The 27,409-nt window shown below is 41.5% G+C and overlaps 1 protein-coding gene across 1 annotated transcript; it reads left to right on the top strand.

Moving 5' to 3' along the window:
• acap1 (ArfGAP with coiled-coil, ankyrin repeat and PH domains 1) lies at nucleotides 1-26,351 on the top strand. The gene is made up of 23 exons (XM_008435434.3): nucleotides 1-795; nucleotides 4,593-4,650; nucleotides 7,199-7,318; nucleotides 7,530-7,583; nucleotides 7,762-7,820; nucleotides 9,519-9,702; nucleotides 9,900-9,944; nucleotides 10,027-10,122; nucleotides 13,128-13,202; nucleotides 13,299-13,411; nucleotides 13,526-13,577; nucleotides 13,675-13,775; nucleotides 13,963-14,074; nucleotides 14,179-14,387; nucleotides 15,319-15,388; nucleotides 15,551-15,645; nucleotides 17,165-17,358; nucleotides 18,405-18,452; nucleotides 18,565-18,743; nucleotides 20,106-20,215; nucleotides 22,396-22,506; nucleotides 22,591-22,652; nucleotides 25,596-26,351. The coding sequence occupies exons 1-23, from the start codon at nucleotides 743-745 to the stop codon at nucleotides 25,691-25,693; spliced, it is 2,298 nt and encodes a 765-aa protein (XP_008433656.1). The 5' UTR covers nucleotides 1-742; the 3' UTR covers nucleotides 25,694-26,351.
• Nucleotides 26,352-27,409: the final 1,058 nt, after the last annotated feature.

The following is a 27,409-nucleotide window of genomic DNA, read 5'->3' on the forward strand; positions in this document are numbered from 1 at the left end:
CGGGAACGAGTATCCTCCTTATGCTATAAACTTATTTATGAGTCAAATTTAGTGGATTTGTAAGATGTAAAGTGGTGGAGTTGCTATAGAGAACATGCGGCTCTTTGCAGCCTAACCTGTCATTTTGTACCCATTCAAAACCATAATTTGCTCTGAGTAAGAAACACGGAAATGGAGATGGAGGCGACGGGGGGTTGGACCTTCTTTGTGTTTGCGTTAAACAGTTCTCCTCTACGCAGTCCTCATCAGACGCATACCGGCTGCTGGTCTGACTCGACTCCTTTTATCTGGAAATATTAATCCGCACAATCTCTTTCCTGGGCATTTACCGCGGGGATTTTTTTTCTTTTGTTTTGTTTGGGATTTTTTTTTTTTTTTTTTTTTGCAGCATCATTCTCGCGGAAGCTGGAGGATTTGACGGACGGACCGCCGCTTGATCTGAGAATAAGATGATTAAAACGCTTCAAACATCCTCTGACTTCATTCAAAAGTGGTGACAAGTCGACTTCAGACACGGATGTGAGCCGGAAAAGACGAACAGGACGTCTTTCTTTCTTTTTTTTTTAGGAGGGGGGTGAAGGAATACACTTTTCTTCCTTTTTGACTTTTTTTCCCCTGTCCAACCATGAGCCAGGCTGCCACCGTGGAGCGCTGAATCCGGACAGATTTGAGTTTCTGCTCACCTCCAACTCCAGAGAAGATTCAAACTACAGGGCAGGTTTTGCGCAGAACAAACGCAAGAATGACAGTAAAGTTGGACTTTGAGGAGTGTTTGAAAGACTCCCCTCGCTTCAGGTAAGATGGATGAAATCTACAGCCTTTATGGAAAAACAAAAGCACATTCTCAACTTTACAAGCGCAACCGTTTGCAAAAACTCAAATAATAAGGGCCCATATTTAGATTTCATTGGTGCCCAGTCAACGTGTACAAACGGGCCCAGGAGGGGGCTGTACAGGTGCCTCTCAACGTAATCGAAACGGTTGATTTATTTCAGTAATTGTACGGAAAACGTGAAACTTTTCACTCATTTTGGATGACTATGACTTACAGCTAATGTAAACCCAAAATTTTGGATTTAAAAAAAGTTTAATTTTACATGAAACCAATGAAAAGAAAAAGTTTTTTTTTTTTCAATACAGAAATGTTGATTTCTGAATACTGTGCAGTATTTTCCGAGAATTTTCTTGGTTGGGGTTCCATTTGCATGAATTACTGCATCAGTGCAGCATGGCATGGAGGAAATCAGCCCGTGGCTATGAAAGGTGCTAAGGAAGTCGTCCTAGATTCGCTGCTGCAGGGCGAACTGTCCAGTTCTGCGACACTTTGGTTATAAGAATAAGGGTAAAACTCGGTAACCTTTGTTGGTGTGTGCTTGATGGCCTGACTTCAGACTCAGTAAAACATGGTGGACCACCACCGCCATTTGGTTTGGCTCCCCAAATTATTGCTAACTGTTAAAGTTTCACACTGGACCTTGAGTGGTGTTGTCTCTGGGACAGTTATGTCGTCTCTGGTTTAGGAGTGAGATGTCACGATTGCAGCGCACGCCCTGGATACGTCTGTGTGCGCGGTTTCCTGAACATGGACTCAAGCTGCAGTCAAACCTTATTAATCTCCCACAAAAGCTTCGTTGAACTTTGCTTCAAGGCCTCTCATTTTTTCCTTCCACTCAACTTTCCATTAATGTGCTTAAACAAAGTACTCTGGAAACTTTAGCTTTGTCGAGGGATGTAAGGCTTTGTGTTTTATATTCTGCGTCAGAAGTCATGTGCCCCCTGCTGGCCTGGAGGCTCTAGGAAGCAGCTAGGGTCGCTTATGCTTTGGCCATTTGCGTAGATTGAATGCGGGAAAACTGACCAAAAATTGGTTCCTATGTTGACAAGAACCAGTAGGATGCAAAACTGGTTATCCCAATAAGGGTTGCATCGTCGTTGGGTTGCAATAAGGAACCCGATAAGCAATGAGGATGCAACAAGCTTACACAGGTGGATGCCATAAAAGATGAGACCGGAAACACGAACACCCATCCAGCTTGCTGAGAGAAACCCATCTGGGGCCCACATGCATGGACACATTTTTATCATACCACTGGAATCCTTAAAAATAGCATCGGATCTCCTTTAACGTATATTAACTACAAATATTTCCCCTCCGTTTGTTAACCACGCGGTATTCACTGACTCATTTTCATGGCTGTATTAATCATGCTTTAAGTCCACGACAAAAGGAGCTGTCACTGCACATCTACAGCATGCCAGCAATTACTTCTTTCACCATCGGCATCTGGTGTAACCTACAAGGAAGTGTCACTGAGCTGGTTTCTGCAAAAGGCTCAAGACGGGCTGGGTGTGCCAACCCCCATCCCCCCCGGTTTCTGGCACCCTGCCTGAGTCACCGCTGACCTCGGCCCCAGCTCATTTACACCCTCCATCAGTCTTCCTTTCTTTTATTTCTCCGTTACCCACGTAGTTTTCATGTGGTGGAAAGTTTGAGCCACAGCAACCCTTCTGTGGAGACGTCTCATCGTGTCAGGCGAAGAGAAAAGAAAGAAAGAAAAGTGGCAGTGTTGCTGAAATGTATCACTCTGATGGACCGAGCCTGGACGGGAAAGCTGAGGAGAAACTTTAAAAAAAAAAAAAAAAGCGTGACAGCTTCTGGTCAGCCGCTCAGATGTGTTGTTGCCAGGTAACAGGCGGGGTGGGAGGGCAGCAGGAAGTGAGGCGAGATGTGCCGCGTTGATCAACAGGAGGCAGGAAGTGAGTTCTCTGTGCGGAGAACCGCGGCGGAAACTCAGCCTCAGCGCCGTCTCGGCTTGCTCTGCTTGCTGCTGCGTGCCTCTCAGAGGGGCAGAGGTGATGAGGGATGTTCCTCTGCTGAAGGAATACATCAGTCCTCTTCCTCTGCGGCCTCGTTTTAGCTCACTTTCTCTCCTCCTCGCCTTCATTGACCCGTTGTGTGTTTTTTTTTTAAAAAAAGGCCGTGACCTCAGACTCCTTGCACTGATAAACACAAACAGCTTCTGTCCCAGAGCGCCTCTCTTCCCTCCCCACTCAGACTCATCTCTCTCTTTCTCTGTTTTTTTCTTCTTCTGCTGCTTGCTGTACTGTTGGTGGAAGGCAGCGGAAACCACATGCTTTGAGCTGCTGCTATGAAATGAGAAGACAGCCAGAAACAGACACTGAGTAATGCTCCAAAAACCCCTGAAAACCAGCCGCGCTCCGTGCCCTGCCTGCATACCTGAGGCACAGAGGTTGAAAAGGCCTCAAACTTGTGCTTTGAAGGATAATTCAAACACATATTTTCCCCTTCTGGATTATTTATTTAGTATTTAAACAAGCATAAACTGCCAGTGACATGTACAACAACAAAAAAAAACAGCAAAGTTTCTAAAAAAAATAAAAAAAATACTAAAGACGTCATAAGTTGCTCTGAAATCAGATTGTAAAGCCTGAAACGGTTTCAAGTTCTTGTTTCTGGAACGCCGTTGTATCCCAGTGAAGCTACACTGACACAAAACGCAGGACTGCAAATGAAACAAAAATGGTGGCGCCTCACAACAAACGCTGTTTTTCAAGGCATTAAGCTAAACTGCTAGTGTGTGTTTTTTAAAGTATTTTATGAGATTTCTCCTTGAGATCATTGTGTCAAAATTGTAATGGAAAGGAAATAAAAGTGTCATAATTACAATATTCAGAAATGGTTACACATTTAGATGTTTTACTGGCATTGTGAGAAGGCCAGTAGTTGGATTGATGCTGATCTCATCATTTTCTCTCCTGATTCAAGAGTAAACCTCTTCACCCGATTTGTTTGTAGATTTGTTAAAAGCCGTTTTATTAAATGTGAAAACCAATTTACAGAACTATAGACGGATATTAATTCATTTGGGTGTCATCAAAACGCCTCAGTGGTTGTTTTCAATGAGTCCTCATGTCACCCCAACTGGACGCCGCCCCGGTTTTTAAACCAGGGAAATTTTTCAAAGTCTTTGTAACTCCCACTGTTTAAAATCTGCGGTATTTTAGTTTTTTTTTTGTTTTTTTGTTTATTAATCACAGGAATGATTAAGAAATTGTGTTTCGGACTAAAGCGGTTTTTATGTCCAATTTCAGAGAGATACCTCGTTAATGTAACTATTCACAACAGTTTTTTGTTGTTCATTTTTCCAGTTGATGATTCAGAACCGATTTTCTAGCTACATTAACGGGACTAAAAATAAACACGTTTTTATTTCTTTTTTAAGCATCTGCAAAAGTTTTTAATTTAGACAACCACCATCAGGAAAAATAAACAAAGTGCTGCACATTACATTTTGTAATATTCGAGCAAATTAAAACAAGAGAAACATAAACCACCAACCACAGACAAATGAAAGTGTTGAATTAAATGTACTAAAATGGAGTCATATTCTAATTAGACCTATAAAACAATACAAAAAAATTTATTATATCTACATAAAACTTAATCAATGACTTACTAAGTTTTTTATGGCTCTTTACTCATTATTTAATTGTTTTATTCAAGATATTTAAACATCTATGGGTGGTTTAATATTGAAAAATAACTAAAGCTCAGTTTTTGCCCTTTTCAGAGCTGAAATCGAAGTCGTCCAGAATGACGTGAGCGAGCTGGAAACTCGCCTGGACAAGGTAAGACTCACATCCCACACACACGCGCTCACACACACATACACTCGGTCATCACAAGTTCCCTTTAAATCAGGAGTGAGAAGCATGAGTGAGTCGGTGGTTTGGGGAAAGTTTACCTGAATCGAGCAGGAAGTATCTGCAGGTGCTGCTTCCCCATCATATTACAGTCCCGATTAGAGAACAAACACTTTGTTCTGCTTCGGCCCGTTTTCCCTGCTGCACAAATGGGTCACGGTTTCAGATGTATTCAACCAGTCGTCCACACGGCGCGTTTCTGTTCCCAAATCATACCTAATAAGCACAAAATCGAACGTCACGTGTCGCATGGGCTCATCTGAAACGCGACAACAAAACCTTCCCGCCGCAACCTTTTCAAGTGGATCAGGACCAGGGCTGACGTATCGATCGGCAAAAATCAATAAAACTGGATGAAAGGAGATGAAGAGACTTTTGTCTCCGGGTGGTGCAACATCCTCCTCGGTTTCTGCAGCTGAACTCTGACCTTATCGTCGCAGAAAGGAAACAGAAACAGAAATTTCCCGGGTTGCATGAGATTGTTTTTCATGAGATCAGATTTGTGTTTTTCTTTTGAGTCTCCTGATTCACATAATACTGTCTTTTAGCATTCCTGATGTGCACAGAGATTAAAAGTCATTCTCAGACAAAGGGTTCTTTTTTTTCTCATTCGCTAAAAAGAAACCATGTCCTGTTTTTAAAGATTTGCTTCCAAAACAACCAGTTTTACAAACATTACACTGGTGAAATGGAGATGCACCAGTAAGGCCTTTACTGGCCAATGCAGAAAATGAGTCAAACAAGATCCCCGTCAAAGTGGTTATTTTTATGTTTGGTCTGCAGAGAGCTGCTCCAGTTGATAAAATGTTTTCATTTAAGTTTGGGGAAATGCTCCTCCTCCAGAAAAACCTCTCTAATTTATGACATGTTATATCTGTAGCAGAGTACTACACGAGGAGCTACATTTATCAAGTTTTGAAAGCAACATTCAATTAGGGAGCCAGTACAGTTCATTAATTAGTATATTTATTCAGTCACTTGCTAACCAGGCTAGAGGTGCATAAATAACTATGTCACTAGCAGGAGGCTTTTAATCTATTAAATTATGCAAATTGTTTTACTTCCTGGTCATCTACTGAAGTGAAATGTGTGAATCACAAGCGGAGACCGGAAGGCAAAATATGTTCGTGAGGTAAACAAACGTCAGAGCAGAAGTGACTGGTGCAACTCAAACGTGTTGAACTCGCATCAACGCATCCTCTCACTTTCACAAAAAAAAACATGTATCTTTAAACTAAACCTTTTGGATGCAGAAACTTAAAACGATTGCTATGAAAAAAAAACTGTCTTCCTTTCAGAAAATGTTCTAGTGTTTTCTGTGGAAGCCATGCTGGATGTTTGGTCCAAGTGGGCAGCACAAAGTACGGGGACTTTGGTCCATGACTTGTGTCGTTGTGCGAACGTTTGCTAAAGGCATTTTACTCAAGACGGAATGTTTGCTGTATATTGCAAGAGCTAAACTTTTTATTTGTGAACTTTATGGTACGAATACGTCCCGATGTGGGAGTTTAGGAATACCGACCCAGCGTGAACATTTGGAGCTTTTCTAACATGTTTACCAGGAAATTAACCAATCACTAGAAGTCACATCGCCTGTTAACAAATCTTTGGAGGCACTGCAGTAGCTGGAGGTGCAGCTCTGCTCTCAGCAGCAGAAGTGGAAAAACACAACAGCAACATTTTGCACAACCAGCTTAATCACGCAGCGGTAAACATGTGGCAGCTCAAGAGTCAGGTTTTTCCAACATGTGGTCGTGTGGAGGCTGAATAATAAACTCTGATTAGACATGGAAGATTCTCACTGTGTGACACAGAGAGAATAAAGCTCTGTATTGTTATATTAAAGCAGAATATTATCTGCTTTCATTCAAAGAAAAAAATAGTAATAATTGTTCCTGCTGCTGCTAAAACATAACAAGATATTAATTATTACAGCCATATCTACAGTAACCAGAACATTCATTTATTGTCATTTTGGATTTGATTGATTAATTTCTAGCAAAAATCTAGAATAATTATTTGTAATCGTAGTAATGGTTTCATCAGTGTTTATTTTTTAGTTCGCAGGTTAACACAGTTACAACAAGCTTGTTTGTGGTTTAGGAGAAGCCATGGTTGGCAGACGTTCTCACCAACTGTCACCGTAAAACAGTGAAGGAAGGAGCTGAATTTATCTTTGCTGCAAGCATAAAAAGAGAGCAGCCACCTTCTTTCAGTCAGCTGATGGGCAACAAGTGGAAGCAGGTGGGGGAGGGGTAGCTCCGTCAGCTGGAGAAAATTATCATCTGGCTTTTTTTTTTTATTTTAATTTTTTCCCCAGGCATCTCGCGAAAAGATAACGAGCTCCTGAATCTGTGAACAAAACAGTCGGCAGCAGCTCGAGTCGCACGTGCTCTGCGAAATCCTGAAATAGGTGTTCTGTTTATTTATTCGCGCGGTGATGACGTCAGCCGCTTTCGCTCGTGTCTTCCAGCTCGTGAAGCAATGCCAAGCCATGCTGGAGGCCGGCCGAGTCTACTGTCAGACCAGCAAGAGCTTCGTCAGCGGCCTGCGGGAGCTCGGACACCAGTGGACCACGGACAGCATGATGGAGGTGACAAAAGCCGCGCTGACACAATCCTCCGAGTTGCTCAGAGCTCAATGCTGTTGAGAGCTAATTTACCTAAAGGAAGTGTTTGATGGTCGAATGTTTCTGCACGGATTCACAGTTTGTCATTTAGACAGAGGGAAAAAAATATCTTAAAGCATTTAAGATCTGATTGAAAATAGAATAATAGTAATAACTTGAGACGTTTTCCTTCCAGGAATGCTTGGACAAATTTTCCAAAAAGCTGTCTGTCATCTTTGACGCACAGGGGGTGAGTTAGCGAGCCAGTCTGTCTGTTTCTCACCTCCGCAACTTCTTCATTCCTGTCATGGTGGTTATCAGCTGCAGTAGTATGTGGTCAAGAAAGCCTGCAGCTCGCTGTCGAACACATTGCGTCTGACTCTTTGAATTTGTTTTTTGTTTTTTTTCTTCTCCGTTTCCGATTTTAGGAAGTGATTGAGACGATTCAGAAGTCGGTCAGGACGAAGCTGCAGACCTTCGTGAAGGAGTGAGTGAGCTGCCTTCGCGCCGCCTCCCTGGGTGTTCGCTTGGATTAGCGCCTCTTTCCCAACAGCAGCAGTGCAATCTGTGCAATTAGTCAACATGCGAACACGGAGCCACTCCCTCGCTTTTCTGCCAACCATCAACACGGTTTTATGGGTCTCCTTCTCCAGACCGCGTCTTTCCTGCCTGCCTCCATTAGTGGAGGGTGTTTAGAAGAGACTAGCGTAGCATGATGCAGAGATTTACAGCGGTTAATATTCCACGATGTGGTTTGACCTTGTGAACTCACTGGCCTCCTTTTGGGGGTCAGTAAAAATAGTGTCATGAGTTCACAAAAGCCTGTTCTTATTTAGCTTGAGTTGTGTAACGCAACATAGGAAAATAGCAGGTTGTTTTTTTTGTGTGTGTAATTTCAGCTTAATCATCACTGGAGGTGATGATGTCACGATTTTGTGACAGAAAGTAAAATCTATAATAAAGCACCAAGCAAATGGGTTTACCTCCTTTGAACCTTCCCACGTTGTTTACAATCACAAACATTAATGTATTTTATTTGGTTGTTATGGCCAACACAAAATGAAGTGTAATTATGAAGCTGAGAGACAATTATATATGGTTCTCTTAGGTTTTTACACGTCAAATAAAAATATATATATTTTTCAGGGTTTCTTACCAGATTTGCACAGTTGAAGTGTTAAAACTCAGCGAATGTTCCAGCACATAAATATGTTTTAGGTATGGCTGGGACTTAAATTTGCAACTTTCTTACTTGCGATTAATTAATGACCATTTCTGATATACCAGTAGAAATGCCATGTAAGCGGCATCGGCAAACGGCAGCCGGGTTTTCAGGCCCTCCGAGGGTTAATTTTTGCTTAAAAAAAAACCGATCTGATGGGACGCTGGAAAAGACGGTTGTTGTGGGCGAGTTGTCCAGAAAAGAGTCGGCCTGTCATGGAAACAATCCAAGTCTCAATGCAAAGCATGTTGCAGCAAACAGAGACGACTCCAATGCTAACGCTGGCGAACACAGTTCACATTCACAGAAGTGTTTTGTCAAAGTTGCTACATAGCAACACTTTGCACCGATCTGATGGCTGAAACAAACAAACAGGATAAAAACAACAAAAGTTTTTGTTGTGGAGCTTCTATGTCTATTTATCCAACAATTTAGCTCCAAAAAATTGACTTTTAGTTGAAAATGTTGCTTCTTTTGTCAGTATACAGTTTTCAATTTAAATGTTATTTATTGCGATAAGTTAATTACACGCCCTCGATTAATAATTTTAGTCCCACCTCTAGTTTTTATTGTTGTTCTGCAGAAAGGTTTAGCTCAGTCTCAAGTCTTTTGCAGCCTCTAACAGGTTTTCTTCCAGGATTATCTGTTTAGCATTTTGCACGAACAGCAGAAGGTCGTTTCCTTTCAACTACATTCATGCACTACTTTGTGTTGGACTGTTCTATAAAAAACCCCCTAAACAATAGAATACAGTAAATTTTGGGCATGTTATGATAATTTAGCAGCAGTATAAATAATTGTTGATTTTTTTTTTCTCATATTTTATTCAGAAATCAGTATTTTTTTTTAAGTTGTGAGAATCTCATACTAGCCGCCGTTTGTGCTTCAATATAATGAAATATTTAATTGCACAAAACTAATCCCAGTTTCACTAAGTTTCTGTCTTTACTCCCCGACTCTCAGAGATGTTCGTAAGTTCAAGGACGTCCGTAAGGAGTTTGAGCGCAGCAGCGAGTCCCTGGAGGGCGCGCTGGCCAGGAACGCCCAGGCTCCTCGAGGGAAGCTGCACGAAGTGGAGGAGGCGACTAACGCTCTGCTCAACGCACGCAAGTCCTTCCGGTCGGGGGCGTTGGACTATGTACTGGAGGTAAGTGTAACGCAGCAGTAAATAATAGACAGGTTTAAATCGTAATTAAATATTTTTAGGCTTAAATTCCAAAGTTAGCCCGAGTAAAATAAGCTGCAGCAGCAGCGAGTCTTGATTATGGCTTTGTTTTGATTGATAGCTGTGTTTTCTCAGTTGGTCGTTGAATTGTTTCTAACCTCTCCCTTCCTTTGTTTCAGATTAACGTCTTCGAAGCCAAAAAAAAGGCGGATATTCTGTTGGCTGTAAGTTCAGAGCTTCTTGTTTGCATTTTTTCCTTTTTTGTTGTTGTTGTTGTTGAATTAAAAGCTGTCTTGTGCCCGTTAGATGCTGTCCCTCCTGGAGTCCCAGTCTCAGTTCTTTCAACAAGGCCACCAGTCTCTGTCAGAACTGGATCAATATTGCCAAAAACTGAATGAAGAGGTAAGATTTTGTTTTCTTTAATTATTGTAATAAGTTGTTGTTGGCTGTTAATGATAAACGCAAACAATATCTGCTTGCTCCAGCTTCGTCTCCAATGGGATTATTTTTGAATTAAACCGCTAATATCTGTGTCTCCTGTGTAAAAGGGAGCATAACATGCCCAGAAGTTGGCTGTTCTTTTATTTTATGTAATATAAGCCTAAAAACTTGACTAATACCGCAATTAAAGGCTCCAACAATGGGAAGACTTCTTTTAACCACATGCAAATTAAACCGGATATTTACACGAACTGTTTAAAATAACACTAAGCCATCGTTTTATCGCATTAACAGTCGTAATCTTCTAGTTAGAATTATAATTTTTTCTATATTTCAGAATAAAAATTAAAGAGAATTTTGGGAAGATTTGCACGACTTTCCTCAAAGTCATGACATTGCATAGACTAAGATTGCTATCTAGTTAGTGAAAGATGATAATGTCACAACTTTGTAATGGAAAACATCTGAATTAATTGAACCTTTGGAAGCCTGGTTCATCCTTAGCTACAATTTCTAATTTTCCAACAAAATTAACAAAAAAAAAAAAAGAAAAAGTAGAGACTCATCAGTGCTGCTGCTTGGTGCCTGATCCAAAGAATATTGTAGCCAAAGTTTGGATGTTGCTGAGATGTTGTAGCAGTAGAAAAATCTTTCTGAAAAATTCACTAAAAAGTAACATAATCTGCTGATGAGGAACTTAACTTCTCAAATTACCCAGAAGCTTCTCATTATGACCGTACAGACTTGGCAATTGGCAAAACTTGTTGGAGAAGACTTTCTCACTTGCGATAAAATGCAATCACATAAGAAATGTGCTTCAATTTCTTGTCGTTACTCTTTCATATTGAATTAATCAGTGTCAGTTAAACCCTGGAGCATGTTGGGTCTGAGCCACGCTGCCGTCACTGAGCGGCTCAGCCGAAAAACGCAATCTGTGCAAAACCTCAAACCCAAAACGACGCTCCAAGTCTGGGTGTTGTTTCTATCTGCTGCACGGCAGAACCGCGTCAGAGGCCTGAGGTATGGAGGTTGCGTCAAAGGTAAACAAATAAAAATCTGGATCCGAGCCGCTGAGCGTAACAGCGCTCTGCTTGTGTTGGTGGAACAACCTGGTAACCCTGGTCAGAGGGGGTCCCAAACTGTTGGCTGCTGAGTAAAAAACCTACATCCAACCGGAGCGGGAGCAAAGTCACAGGATGACATCCCACTTTCATCATGACAGGAACAAGTGAGCAACAACAGGAAATATTTCACATGTCTGTGTGACTATCTCAAGCGCCTGCTCCGGCTTTCCGTCGGCGGAAGCTGGAAGCAACGTTTCTGCACTGTCAACTCTGGCAGCGACTTGCTGAGTCCGTCCTTTTGGCCAAGAGGAGCCAAAATGTTTCAACTTTTACCGCTGAAATCTGGACTTTCAAGAGTAACACGAGCTATGTGTCGTTTTTCTTACTTTTTTTTTTTTCTTACCATTTTGGCATTCAGAGGAGTTCAACATTTTCCACTTCCTGTTTTCAGGGAAGCCTAAAGGAGGGAAATCCTACCTCTTAACCTCCCGTTTCTCTTTTTGTCCAAGAGTCAAACACATCTGAGGGGGAAAGGAAGAGGGATTTATTGCAACTCAGCAGCTGGCGAACTCCGCAGATCGGTGGACAATGTGGAAAAAGTGAAAACGCATAAGAGCAGGATTTTATTTCCCACTGATCTGAGTCCCTTTCCTGAAATAAAGATTCATGCCAACTCATCTCAACAACTCCTGACTGCAGTTGTAGTTTAACTGGTTTCTTAGTGACTGGTTTGGTCTTGCTTGTTCTCTCACATCTGTTTGTGATCTAGAGTTGCACCACTAAATGTAAATTTCACAATGTTCTCCAGTAAAATGAGTTTAGGTAGCTTTTTCTGTGACTACAGGACATAAAATACAAAGTTCTCAGACTGCAAAGGTATTTATGTGCGTTTAATTCTATACATTTCCCAGGTTGCATTTTTATTCTGATGATCTTAAATTAAAATCCAGCTAAACTTTCAGAAGTAACCGAGTTCAATCCATGTGTGATTTAATTTCGGTGTAAATTCAAAACGTTGGTGAAGAAAACATCAACATGAAGACCAAATATCTCCTCAGGGAGAGCTTAAAGCTAAACTGTAAAACAATATCTTAAGTTTTGAACATCTCAGTGTGGCACCAATGGAAACTCACCAGCAAACGAGAGCAATAATAAGAGAAGCATTAAAGAGAGTCATGGTAACTCTAGAGGAGCTGCTTTGATCCACAGCTCAGGTGTGGCAATCTGTTCCACAAATCTGGCATTTATGGAAAAGTTGCAAAAACAAAGAAAGGCACCTCATGTTCAACTCACTGCCGTCCATTTAGGAAATACAATAAGCGCACGAGAGAACGTGTCCCGGTCACTTGACACGAAAACTGAACTTTTTGACCAACTTGTGTAATGGAGAAGCAACTGTACTTATCTTTAAACGCACCATCCTTATGGTGAAACATGGTGGAAGCAGCATTATGCAGAGGGAAGGAGATGGAAAGAGTTCAATACAGAAGAATAAACATGTTAGAAGCAGAAAAAGACCTGGAAGTTTCACCTTCCAGCAGAAAATCCCTAAATATTTCATAATGGAATGAATTACATCGAAGCATGTTCATCGGTTAGAACGGTCCAGTCAAAGTTCAGAAATAAATTAACTTTAAAATGAACGTTCAAAGATGTTCTCCTTCAAGTCTGACTCTAGTCTTATTTATTTTGAAAAGAAGAGCAAAGATTTGAGTTTCTAGATGTGCAAAGCTGATGTTTTAAAAACGTAAAATGTTGACTCAGTTAAGCTGCAACACACTGAGCTCCATTAAAATACTTTGAAGTTTATGGTTGTAACATGACTAGTTGTAAAAACTTTTAAGTGGCGCAATCACTTTTGTGAAAATCTGTATATAAATTCTGATTTGTTGTTGTTTACAGCACACCCAGTTTGTCTTGAACTCGGCCAGGGAGAAGAGGGACATGGAGCAAAGGCATGCAGCTATCAAGAAAAAGGTAAAAGTTTACAAAAGGCACGCTTAGAAACACCATACAAACCACAGAAATCCGCTTTGAGTCAGACGGATCCGCGTCTCCCTTTATATTTTTAAGGACATGTCCTACGACGAGTCCGTTTTGGATTTTAACGCCGATGCGGCTAACGGGATAGCGATGGAGGGTTACCTTTACAAGCGGGCCAGCAACGCCTTCAAGACCTGGAGCAGGTAGAACTTTACTCATTAAATAATTCACACAGAGAAGCCGTTTTTTTTAAAAAAAAACAAAAAACAAATGCATAAAGTTCTCATTGATGTCTAAATTCTCTGTCTTCGTCCCAGACGTTGGTTTTCAATTCAGAAGAATCAGCTGGTGTATCAGAAGAAATTTAAGGTATTTATTAAAGAACAGTTATTTTAAAAACACACATTTGGCGCAAACAAGCCATACGTTGGCGGTGCCCGGTCGTCACTGTGTGTTCTTTGTGCAGGAGCAGCCCACAGTTGTGGTGGAGGACCTGCGTCTCTGCACCGTCAAGCCCAGCTCCGAAAACGAGAGGCGGTTCTGCTTTGAAGTGGTGTCTCCGTCAAAGTGAGTCTGCGTGGGCCACGTAGCGCGGCGCCGTCCCTGTGGACGTGTGTTTGGGCCACTGTGATTCTCATCAGTGATGAGTGTGTGGATTAAAACATCCTGCGTTGCAGAGGAGGGCAGTGCTGGTTTTTCAGATGATCACAGTGTGTGTGTGTGTGTGTGTGTTTACGTGTTTGTGTGTGTGCAGGTGCTGTTTGTTGCAGGCAGACTCAGAGAGGGAGCAGCAAGCGTGGATTACTGCCGTCCAAAACAGCATCGCCTCGGCCTTCCAGGAGCGCAGAGAGGACGCGCACAGCCCAGTGAGGACAAAAAAAAAAAAACCCAACACACGAATTTTACACAGCTAGTGTTTAACTTCCAGATCTGACCTTTTCTAAATTCCTGCGCGTCTGTGTTTCGTAAGAGGTCGCGCTGCACCTCGGTGTCGATGAGCAGCTTGGAGAAAGGAGGCGGAGGAATCGGGGATCAGGAGAGCGAAGGCTGCAAGGCTCTGGAGGAGATTCAGGCGATCTCCGGAAACAAGCAGTGCTGCGACTGCGGAGAGCCCGGTCCCGACTGGGCCTCCATCAACCTGGGCATCACCCTGTGCATCGTCTGCTCAGGGATACACAGGTAGCCATGAAAACTCTGTGAGGGAAAAAAACTCTGCGTGGAAAAACATTAAAATCGGTCACCTAGTTGTCACAGTAGATGGCAATGTTCTAATTATTTTTCACTTTGCAGATTTCTCCCTGTTCTAACAACAAAACATGATGCTCTGTAATTAAACCACATTACCAGCAGAGCCATCGTAACCTCGGCACACAGTGAATCCCAGAATGACTCATTCTCCTGGCATGATTTAGGCGCGCAGTAATGTAGTACGGTATTTTGACCCACAAGCTTCTCCTACCTGGAAGTAATATTCATGTTTGGGAGTGGCTAGTTGTAATAGTAGCAACGCCTTTGCCAGAGGCCTAACACAAATAAGTGCTTAATCCTAATATCTGATGTAATTATTATAGCTTGTTGCCAAAACTGGGCAGAAAATATCCTCACAACCAAAGTAGGATTTTTGCATTGACCTCTATTCATTTTTATAACAGCATTTATGCCCAACTCAAACATTTTCCACAACCATTACTACTATTTGCCAAGGTATTCACACCGTGCCTCTAAAGTTAGCCTGTAACTCTTAACAAGAGGGTCCAACGTATTAGCACCAGGCTTTGGACTCGCAAGGCCCTTCAGATGGTTAGTAAATATTCCAGAAATGGTCCTAAATAAAATACGACACACACAGTGTGTTTTTCTACCTTCATAGGGCCTTTGCATTTTCATTTTTCATTAATTTCTGCAGCCGAACCCTGACCTTTAGCCCAAACCATTCTTAACCCTACACCTAAAATAAACTCAATTCACTTAAACCGCAACCCAAAAACAGTTTCGGATTAATGAGCCGTCGGTCCCCGCAACGTAGTATGTCGATATTGGTCTTTGCAGTGCATCAGATACTAGACTAGCTTGAGTCATGTGCTGTAATGGTGGTTTTCTTTCCCAATAGGAGCCTGGGAGTCCATTTCTCCAAAGTGCGCTCCCTCACTCTCGACACCTGGGAGCCAGAGCTCATTAAGGTAATTTAACCTTTAAACAGCAACGGCTTAGCAAACCACATTGTGTCGATTTCTGTGTGGACAAGAAGTTCCCGTGAGAATAATGGTCATTCAGGGGAGAGTCTCCCTGGAAAAGCAACAGGCTTTTTAACAAAGTTGTTTTTGTTGTTGTTTTGTTTTAAGTTGATGTGCGAGTTGGGCAACTCGGTGATCAACAGGATCTACGAGGCTCGGATTGATGAGATCACCATCAAGAAGCCCCACCCGTCCAGTCCCAGGTCAGTCAGAGGGTCCGGCGTGTAGATGTGCACTTTACCACTTTGCCAGGGAATTTCACCTATTTTACACATCGTAATACGCATCAGATCATGTAAGTTCGTCTGAAATCAGTCTGAAAAAAAGTACACTTCGATTTCTGAGACAGCAACCAGAACCTTCAGTAAAAACTTAAGTAACCAGGAATCTGCTATGACTTCTGACACATTAACTTTATATTAAATTAAACACAACGACATTGTGTAAAAACCTTTACTCTACACTCAGACTTTTTTTTATAATACTCCCTCTAAAGGTCTTTTAATATCAACCTAAACAAATGAACGGGTGTAGTGGAAAAACGCCTCGTAGTCCTTTATCCAATCCTACCCTGCTAAAATCGGACTCTGCTCCATTTTTGTTTACATTTACTACAGACGGAAGTTGCGCTCTTGTCTTCTTCGGTGGTTCTTTGTGTCGCTTCCTTCAGTGGTTCATGGTGCAGCGCCACCACAGGCGATGGGGGGGAACAGCGAGTTTTTTCAAAGGGTCTGGTTCGTTTGTGCTGTGTGAAAACGAACCGCATTAGCTGAAAATGTAACAAGTGTTGCAGTTTTGGTCCCCGACTGAACTGAATCTACTGGACTATTAGGTGTGGGGGAAAAAAACCCTTAGCGTTAAACGCAACGGCAATTCTTATGTGTAGGTTTTTTGTTTACTACAATGTTGTTTACTTCAAAAATACGATTTAATAGATAATCTGTTATAGCAACAATAATGCATTTTTAGATGAAAGGCGATTCTCAAGGCGGTATTCACTGGAGGCCTGCAGCCACAGACTCAGTGAGTTTTAGAGTTCAGTTTAAAGTTTTGCACAGTAATTTATGCATAAATGTGGTTTTGCCTTATTAAATAGTCCTACTCCTTTGAGTAGTTTGATTAAGCTAAAAAAAAACACAATAAAACTGATGTATCTTTTATTTTTGATAGATTTGTATCAGCTATATTATCCAAAAATGTGCTTTTTTAAAAATTTGATTGTGTTCTTGATTATTTTGGGTGATTTTTGAAGCCTATTATTCATCTACGCTGTTGAACCTGATTTTCAAATTTTGTTGAAGCGGGTTTATTGAGCTGTTATATTTGTGGCATTTTTAAGAACATCGAGTCTTCAGAAGGTTTCCTGCAGAGAAGCAGCTTTGTTTATAGATCTCCGCATTTCAGAAATATGATCTCAGCTGACAGCGACTACTTGTTTTCGACTTCCTCGTTTCTTTAACCGTGTCACGTTGCAGAAGACAGGAAGTGACAGGTATTTCATGCAGATAGCTGAGGTGGTTATGTCCGGAAACTACTTTTAATGCTTCAGGGTTTTTTTTTTTTAAACACACAGACTGAGACGTCCATGCTGTATCTGAAAGGTGTGGTAAAGTGAAGTTTAATAAACAAAGAGACACTTTGAGTTTTAAACAGACCTTTTATCAGAATTTGGTAGATTTTTTTAAGGAGTGCAGACATATTTCTCTTTCTTCCTTCACTCAGAGGCGACAAGGAGTCATGGATTAGGTCAAAGTACGTTGAAAAGAAGTTCATCCAGAAGCTGCCTGAGACCGGCAGATCCACCCTGGTGAGGCGGTCCAGCGCCAGGAGAACCCGAGCCACCACCCAGGACCGGAACGCCCAGCGGCCGCCTCTCAAGCCCAAGCCGACCCGTGCCACGCTGCCTCGGCTCACCGGTAAAAAGCGCCACGATACTTGCCTAAGTATTCATAGCCTGGGAACCTTTTGTCGCTTTCTGATCACAAACTTTAGTTGCCTTAATGTAGTAGACTGACTTATTGTGTCGGGGAGAAGTTTGTGGAGACGTTTAAATTTTGATATTTGCTCTACAGAGAATTTTTAAATCAATCATCTGAACATAAAAACGGTACTGCTCAAAACATGGCTGTCCACCTAAACTGACAAGAAAGCAGCAGAATGGTGGGTAGAGACGGGCTGCAGAGATGCACTCTAGTGGGAAAATATAGAACATGATTTCACTCACAAACATTCAGGTCTAAGACGGGATGTCGCCCAAAATCTCTCGAGACCAAACATTAGTTCAGAGCAAACGGTGAGAAGCACTGGCGATAGTTTATGGAGTATATTTAAGAGCGAAAAAGTGATACAAGTATGTTTTTCAGTGACCCAGATTTTAGATCGAAGCAGTCCCGACGTCCTTCTGATTCGACCCGATCGCTCCTGGCACACCGCACACTGCAGGAATATCTCCTCAGATTATCTATAGAGTTGTGTAGGTAATCGGGGCGTCGTCAAGGTTGTTGGAAGGGGAAATTGGGACAAATCTTGCTGTGTGTTTGATAAGTTTTGGAAACAGCAGAAGACTTGAGACTAAGAATCACCTTCCAGCAGAAGAAAAAGTCAACCCTTATTTTGTCTCTACTTCAAACATATTGTGGATCTATCAAGTAAAATCCCAGTAATGCACACTGACGTTTGTGGTTGTAACGTAGCACAATGCGAAAAAGTTCAGATGATGTTAACACTTTGACAAGACGCTGCACCTTTTCTCTGTAATCTGATCAGTTTTAAACAAAATAAAAACAAAACCAATCCCTGCACTTGCTCTTTCAGCAGCAGTGGTGTTTCCTGAGGGATTTTCCTGCAGGGTTTTATATGTGTGTGTGTGCGTGCGTGCGTGTGTGTGCGCGTGCGTGCGTGCGTGCATTGTGGCAGCATGCGGGATAAACCTGTTTCACTGCATCCGTCTGTCTCTCCTCAGGTCTAAGCCCCAACGACATCCTAAAGAACAACTCAAGCTCTCATAAAGGTGGGCTCGAACAAATGAAATTAGTTTATGAAGCCTTTCTAACATTTAAATGAAATCTACCGCCGTTGTTAATAAAATGAATGAACATAAATGGACCTCCTGCCGTCCTCAGATTGGGAGGAAGACGAAGAAGAGGATCTCAGCGGCCTTCATCCCGGGGCGCTGCTGTACCGCTCGGCTGCGTTGCAGAACTTCCCCGTCATGGCGGACGCGCTGGCCCACGGAGCCGACGTCAACTGGGTGAACGTGGGCGAGGACTCGAGCACTCCTCTGATCCAGGCTGTGTCTGTGGTGAGGACGACACTTTTACTGCCCCGAAGGTCTTCGGTCCTGGTGACACTTTGGTGTAGTCGTTTTGCACCGGTCTTGATATCCAGTTTTCAGGGCTCCTTTAAATATTTTTGGTAAAAGTTGACATGACAATTAAAAAAAGCATGAAATGTGTTTAAATAACTTGGAAAATCCATGAAATCAAACTGAACCCAAGAGAAGCAAAACTCTGTGGAAATTACTGCTGTGGAGCTAAAACTAGCATTAGCTTTAGCATCTCTGGTCAAAACAAAAGTCAGCTTTTTTGTTGTTGTTGTTGCACTAACTTAGTTTATAAAAATCCAACATTTAACTTGAGTACACTTACTTGGTGGAGAAAAAAATAAACTTTAAAATAGTTGTCATCACTGCTATGATTATTGGCATTAATGTACCACGTTAATAAATCTGTTCAGGTGAATTAGACACCTGTAACTTCCTCTTTCACCGACTGGCCGACGACTTTAATCCAATTTTTTAAAAATGGGAAATAAAGAGAACATCCCACTAAGAATAATGAGAAACCATTGCATAATTTTTTTTCACCTCACAATATCTGTGTAAACCTCTTTTCTTTTGTTGTGAATCAGATAAAAAGCTACAGGTCACCGCATGCAAACACACACTCCACCGCTGTGGGCAGAAACAGCTTCCCAGTGAGATTTCCTGAGGTTAAACATGGTTATAAACTCATTAAAAAGACTTGTAAGGATATCAACACCTAAACATCCCCACTTTATAACTTAATCAGACTCACCATTTGTGTGTTTATCTGCATAAGTCTGGGATTTGCTCAAAGAAAAGTGGCAACTCGCCTCAACTTTCTCACATCTACAATAGCAGCTGCGACCTGGAACTGTGGAAAATGATGACCCATATTTATTTTGCACATGGTATAAGGCAGGTGAAAAATAAATATGTCAGTACTGCCAAAAGATGGACTTATTTTATGTTTTCCCACATCTCCACAAAAAAAGATGTGGTTTTAGCAATTGTGCTCCTGTGAATCACATCTACAAACTCTGTTATCTTTGATATATTTCAGTTTCCACTCAGGAAATGATAACAAATTATGTTGTTGCAACAAGAGTGGCAGGAACGCAAAACATTTCTCTGAAAAAGCTCAAGTGCTCGACTGAAAATGAGTTTTAAAATGAGCCAGAAAACCTGCGGAAAAATAAAACAAAACTAAAATTTGGCTCACTGGAAGAAAAACATAAAGAAAGAATTGTGCACAAGTACCGATTCTGCAGACCATTACGACTCTTAGACGCCACCTGTCGGATTTCGGTACTTTTTGAGTCATTCTCTAAACTTTAAACTTTTTGCCTGTGTTTGGACCAGAACGCTCTGGCAGCCTGTGAGTTCCTGCTGCAGAACGGCGCCAACGTCAACCAGGCGGACAGCAATGGGAGAGGGCCGCTGCACCACGCCACCATCCTGGGCCACACAGGGTACGACCAACACACAAACATCCAGCCCATCTCACTGCATGATCCGCTTATTTAAATGCTATGAGCTCTATTTATTATTTTCGGCTTCAAACTGGGAGGAAGAAACATTTTTTTTAAACTATGCAGAAAGATTTATGGGTAGAGTAGAGGAAGTTTGTTGAAAACTCTATCTAGTTTTTTTAAGAGCCTGTTTTTCAAACCCAGTTTACTGGTAGCCAGATTAGTTAATCTGGCCATGAACTAATCTTAACTCCTCAGGTGAAGTTTGGAGGAGTTAAAGAAAGCTCCAGTATGCTTATCATTATTATTATTATTTTTATCTTCAGCTACTTCTTCAGATATACATATTTGGGCAGGTGGTATTTAATATAGGTTTTAACAATACTGAAACATTTAAGGAGTAAATCAAAACAAAAACAAAAAAAGCATTAAAAACAAATGCCGACACGTCCAGGTCTGGAAATCCAAGCAAAATCACCAGAACCGCAAGATTCTGTCAGAAAACTCTAAAATGTCTTAATTTGACCTTCGTTGGGGTCTTGATGCAGTGCATGGTGGATGACTTTACCATCAGACAGAGACTGAACAAGACGAACTTGTTCCATCTCTGTCTGAACAAGTGCAAGACAGAAACCTGAAGAAGAACAGGAAACATCTGTAATATCGTTTATTGGACAGATGAGTCTGAAATTATAATTTTTTTGGACACTGCAACCGAGGACACTTCTGATGTCCGATTCCTCGGTTGCGTAAAAACTGACCCGGCGTTTTAGTGAAGTTTTGCTTACTGACTTTCACCGGTGTTTGCATCGTTTCTGTTTTCGTGTTTTGCGCGCGTTTGTTCTGAAAATCCATCTTTTTAAAGCGGTTCTATAAGCTGCTGAGTGTGTCGTAGTTCCTGTTGCGGAAACACAAATAAAGTGCAACTTCCTCCATTTTCCTCCAGCAGCTCAAAAAAAACAAAAAAACAACAACAATGAAACGATTTGTTTCAGTGAACTGACACTTCTTTTACAAAACGCATATTTCTGTACGTACGTCACCACTCGCACTTACTTACACTTTTGTCAAAAGTATGGAACAAGCATCTTTTTGCATAATAATAACTGTAGAAAATGTTATGACATTTGGCCTGTTGGGAAAATGTGTCACCAACGTCTCAACTGTTGGCACATCTGCCGCAAAGGCACAAACCAGCTTTTGTCAGTGGGACGCTTAGTCAGCAGATGATATTCCTCATTTTGTTTCAAATCAAACCCATCTGAAGTGTTCAGTGCTAAAAGGTTCAGCTTTAGACTCATCTGACCAACGCGCTTCGTTCCATTGAAGAAGGTCCCGGTTTAGCTCAGCTCCATATTTACGGGACAGAAAACGAACTGATGTTTGTTTTGGAGTCAATCTTTGCTTCAGTGATGGAGAATATTTTTTACACCTCTTTCTTTCCTCCTCACTGTTCATCACAGAAAGATAAATTTGGGATCTTGCCCAGCTTTGCTTTAATTATTGTTCTGACTGTATTTATACGAGGGAGTTTAGTTGGAGCAGCAGTTTTCTTTTCGTAGATTTTTGCAGCCATCGCTTTTTTTATAAGGATCCACATCTTGCGTGAGACTTATCTGGACGGTATGTATGGCTGTCTTTCCCCTTTAGAAAAGTGGAAATGCGCCTCTGTTTGTGTCACATCCTACGTTTCCCCAGGGGAAACAGGAAGTCGTTGAGTACTGAAAGTTCCTAGAAACTCTGATCAACTTAATAAAGTTCAGCATGGAAAAAAAAAAATGTTTACTTGACAGTAATTGTTTCTAGTTTTGATCACGACAGTGGAATACAGTTGTTTTAACATAGCATTTGGCACTTGATGTGCCAAATGCATCATTTTATATGTTGAAGAACATCAAGACAAACCTGGAATAACAACCCAATTACACAAATTTGAAGTTGTGTCACAAATCGCCTGCCCGTCTTTTCATGTAGCTCAGGTTACTTAGCGGGAAGAGGATGCAGGACTGTCGTACAAAAATTCACAAACAATATGAGGAACTAAAATATGTTTAAATCCTGTTTTGATGTCTGCCAGATTAAAACCGTAAATCTGTCCGAGCCACAAAGGCAACAAAGACCACAGCTGCGGCGTCGGGTGCAAATGCAAATATTCATCTGTGATCTGCTGGTTTGTCCAGGTTGGTTTGCCTGTTCTTGAAACGAGGAGCGGACTACAAGGCCCGAGACAAGAACGAAAAGGACCCCATCACCATCGCCGTGGACAACGCAAACGCAGACATCGTTACTCTGTAAGCGCCCATCGTGAAGAGAAACTCTGCAGTCCGGGCACAGACGGACTCCGCCGTTCTGACCGCGCCCTCTTTACCTTTCAGGTTGAGGATCGCCAAAATGAACAAAGAGATGCGGGAGATGGACGGAGCCTTCGGCCAATCAGGTCCGCCTCCGGCGGGGCAGGAATGCGGGGCGGCGGTGGTGGGCGGGGCTAGAGGTGGCCGGGGTCACGCCAGGAAGAGGATCCAGGCCAAAATGAATCAAATAAGCGACTGGGCTTTAGGAGGGGTGGAACGGTTAGCAGAGCTGAAATCAGACCTTAAAACATGAAAAATGTGACAAAAAAATATTTATATTCAGCTCAAACAAAACGGTAGAGATGAAAGGAAATGTAGGGATCCTAGCTATAAAGAAGATATGAATCACATTGTGAATATTAAAAGTGTTCACTCTATTAAAATACCAGATTTTGGTGATATGAAACAGAAATGAATCATTCTAAAAACCTTCCCACCTTTGATTTGATGGATATTTTGTACGTTACAATAAAAAAAATAATCACTAAGTCGATGCAAGATGGAAACAGTAGTTGAAGGCCAGCAGTCTGTTTATTTGGTGTCACACTAGTCATCAGGTGCAGCATTTCTAACTAAATGAAGCGGCCATTTTGTCTGGACATCTGCCCACTCCGTCCTTTAACTGCACTCATACCTTGCAGTAAAAACATATTGAACATTTATTTTCTGGCTCAGAGTACAAACAAACTCCTAATTTATCCATATGTGAGGAAAAAGGAGGAGGGATGTGATGTCTAAATCGGCCTTTACTATCCAAATAGCCATTTTCAACATGCGACTCAAAATTAATTTAGAGCCACAAATGTTGCGTGACTTTTTGGGAACCGATAAGAACTTTGTCGTCGTTTCTATAGATCTGCTGCTTTATTTCTATTTGTAGGTTTTAAAGTAAAGAAAAACATCAAACGTTGAGGGCGGAAAAAAAGGACACACATTGATATTTGTGGATATAATGAAAAAAAAAACGCATTCAAACCTAAAGACAATCTAAAAAACACCTTTTGTTGTGGAAATTAATTGCAATCATTCCATGACAAAAGAGTAAAACAATACTAAAAACCTACATTTGTTATTAGAGCTAAAAACATTTAAAACCATCTAGTCTAAAATGAAACCATACTCTCCACGGTTAAACACGGTGGTGGCAGCGTCATAATTTGGGACAACAGAGCCAAATAACTGAATCAAACCAGGTTTTTTATTCTTTACGTTTTCCCACCCAACAGATTGGTTTGCTATTTGTACAGGATACGATGTCAAAAGAGGAAAAGTTTTAAAATGACTCATAATTACTTCACATCACGTAAACCTGGTGGGTTTTTTTTTTTTTACATGAGTGTGCGCTGTTTACATTCACACTAAATGCACATCGACACTTTGAAGCAAAGCCTACAACTGAAGTGCTAAATGCGTTTTCAACATTTAGGACGCGGAATAACGAATAACAAACCTTTTCCAATACGTTTGGATCTATTTCGACGTTCTGACGTTATCGCCTGTAAATATGAGCATGGCTGTTCTTCCAGGTATCTAAGCTAAGTTCAGGGTGCGGTTTTGTTTTTCCTGCTATTCTGTGAATAGTGGCTTGGTTTACGCTGTAGTATTAATACAGTATATTTATTAGCTGCTGTTAGTCAGGGTTCCACGCCTCTCTGGTCAGTTTGGTTGCATTTTGTCTCCACGGTCCGCTTGCCTTTGCTCCCGTCTCCAGTGGGAAATAGTGGGGTGAGGGTGTGTTTGCTCACCAAGGAGGGGGAATGTGAAACGTGTTTGTCTGCTGGTCAGTTTTTTTTTAAGTGCTCTGCTTTTTTCACTGTCTGTCTTTGTTGTGTGCTCTCCTCTGCCCGCTGAGATGTCCATCTGGTTTCAACTGCTTGCGCAGTGTGCCACCTGCAGAAATCTGAGAGGTAAATTGCATGTGCATGCCGTTCTCTGTGCGTGTGCCTGTGTGTCCGTTTGTTGTGTTGCATGCGTTGTGCTTCAGGGCTTCTGCTCGTTGAATGTGCTCCGGGGGGGGGATTCTTGGAATAAATGCATCCTGGACCGAGTTTATGCAACTTTCTCTTTTTTTTGTTGCTTTCTGTGCAAAAACAACTGGATTTAAACAAGAAAGTAAATGTTCACACCCCGTTCTTTTCCACACGCTGTCATGTTACAGGCACGCATGTTTTTCGATTATTTTTTTGAAACTAGAAAAAAGAAAAGTGGTGCATAATTGTGAAGTGGAAGGAAAAGGAAACATTGTTTTCTACGGTTTTTGCAGACGAATGTTGCCTGAGTTGGTATTGGCGTTCTTCCCCGTCGTTGTTGGTCCAATTCTTTGCGAAATACAGAAACTCCAGCTCAGTCGGATTGGACCGAGACAAACCGCGAACACCGTGTTTCACGTTTCGCCATGGACTTCCAGTTGGATTTATGTTTGGGCTTTGACTGGACCTTTACAACACACGAGTGGTCCTGACAGAAACATTGTGGAGCTTTTCTTCTACGGTTTTGCTGCATCGCCTTGTTTACTTTTTGCAACCCTCCCATAAAGGTCACATTAGTGGCGAGCATGGCTCATAGTCCTCCTGCCAGCAGGTCATCTGCAGCTGCCAAAGCGTTACCATGGGCCTCTTGGCTGCAGCTCTGATTTAGCCCAGCTTGTTAGCTCAGATGGACTGCTTTGTTTTGGTTGTCATGTCCGATGATTGACTGCACAAATTTTGTCTATTTTTAGAACCTTGTCATATATTTTGGAGTATCAGAGTAAAGTTGCTTTAATGCAAATAAATCTTAGATATTTACTTGCAAAAGCCTTTAAAAAGAATCCAGCTTCGTTTCCTCTCTATTTAAGAATTATGCACTACTTGCAGTTTCTCTGTCACATTAATAAAATACCTTAAGGTTTGTTGTGACAGAAATCCAGGGGTGTGAATACTTTCGCAGGGGATTGTACACCAAGAGCTTTGGGTTTCTGCACCTTTTAAGAAATGTTACGCTTCCAGCTTTTAGACTCATGCTGTTTTATTTTTGTTTACGTCTTCCAGGTGATGAAACGTACCAGGACATTTTCAGAGACTTTTCACACATGGCCTCTAATAACCCAGAGAAGCTCAGGCGCCGCAGCGCAGACCCAAAACCTTGACCGGCCCGTCATCCTCCCCATCACCCGTCCTTCTGTCCAGTTCCTCCTTTCATGGCCCTCAACCCAAACACACTTTCTTTTTTTTATTCTTTATTTTTTACACAAATGTAGAAAAGATTGAGTTCTCAGGCCTTGCAGACATTTCTCTCTGGCTACCGTCCACATGTTGAGTTCAGCTGGTGCTGACTTCAGGGACATGGTGGGGGGGCTGGATGCTCCCGACAGGGAACGCTTTGTGTGATTACGTCAGCGCAGAACAATCGCATCCAAGTGGAAACGCTGGAGCAGCTTTACGAGTCCAGCATGAGGTGTTGTTGTGCCCCACAGAGCGACGCCATCACTCTGCCAAGAGATCCTAATTAAAACCAGAAAATCTGATTTCTTTCCTCTTAGGTTTGTTTTTCTCCCCCCACCCGCTCCCTTTTCTAAAATGGGCTGTTTTTATATTCTTCTTCTTTTAATACTGACTTTTTAAAATGTTTGTTACAGAGACAGAAATGTTACAAAAGGAGCATTTTTATTCCAATAAAATATCATAAAATCTATGCAGTTGGCAGATTTCAATTTTACAAAAGACAATATTTATGTGTATTTTGTCTACATCATGTGACATCATCAAATTTGTATTTGACCGAATAAAACAAACAGTGCAACCGCGCGTTTTGGTGTGAGTGCTTTTCTCGTGGAAATCCACCAGAGGGCGACGATGCAAAAGACTGGGACACACACAGCATAAAAGAACCGATATTCACACAGATGACCTGCTTAATGTGATTAATCTGAGAGTCTGCAGCAGCTTTGAATGCTTTGTATAAAAATAAAAAGGTAATCATTTGAGTTTATTAAAAAATACATTCCTGGTAAGTAAAATGTTTTCACCTTTAATCAGTTGCCTAACCACTGTTAAGTATTATCCAAAAGTCTGTTGCGTTGCAGCAACCAGCAGGTCATCGTGACCCAGATGTTCACCCAGCTGTTCCCAAGGCCAAACATATTTGGCATTGCAAAGGCATTCTTGGTTTATGGTTTACAGAGGTCCAGAGAGCACGTGCAAACAAAATGAACGGGTCGTCGAGAAGAGCAGATGAGAAAACAATCTTGAGCTCCGGAGGAGAAACTCCTGACAACACCGAGTCGCCAACAGTGAGCAGAACTGATGTTCATTTGCATGACTTGGTAATAATATGAAGTCATCGAAGTGGAAAACTGCACCTGGTCCAGGTTCAATGTGTGCCGTTTGGTATAAAATCAACAGCAAAGAAGTCATTTAAAACCTGAGATTCTGTCTTAAAGAGGTATTAAAACTCAAAATACAGATATGTTGGAGACCTTTTCATTGACTTGAGGAGCATTGTCTTTAACAACCAATTCAACTTTAAATCAAATCTATGATAAAACATTTAACACTCACAGTTTGGATTTTAAAATAACCCTACAGATGTAGATAATCCCTGCAGATTTGTATTCCAGCCTTTATTACAGGCTGAATTTGTGGTGTTAATCATTATCAGGCCAAACTCTAGGATAAATCATGACTATGCAAAATTCAAATGTGCAGCTGACTCAGACTCACAGAGCGGGAACAATAAGTGTTGAACATGTCGGTGGTGTCTTCTTAGTAAGTATATTAATTAGGAGAATAATACCATGAAATTCATGAGAAATGCTGGTAACAATTTGGGTAATCCATCCATCTCTTCAAAGTGCTTATTCATG

This window comes from Poecilia reticulata, chromosome 18, assembly GCF_904066995.2.
Source record: "Poecilia reticulata chromosome 18, P_reticulata-male-v2, whole genome shotgun sequence".
NCBI lineage: Eukaryota > Metazoa > Chordata > Actinopteri > Cyprinodontiformes > Poeciliidae > Poecilia > Poecilia reticulata.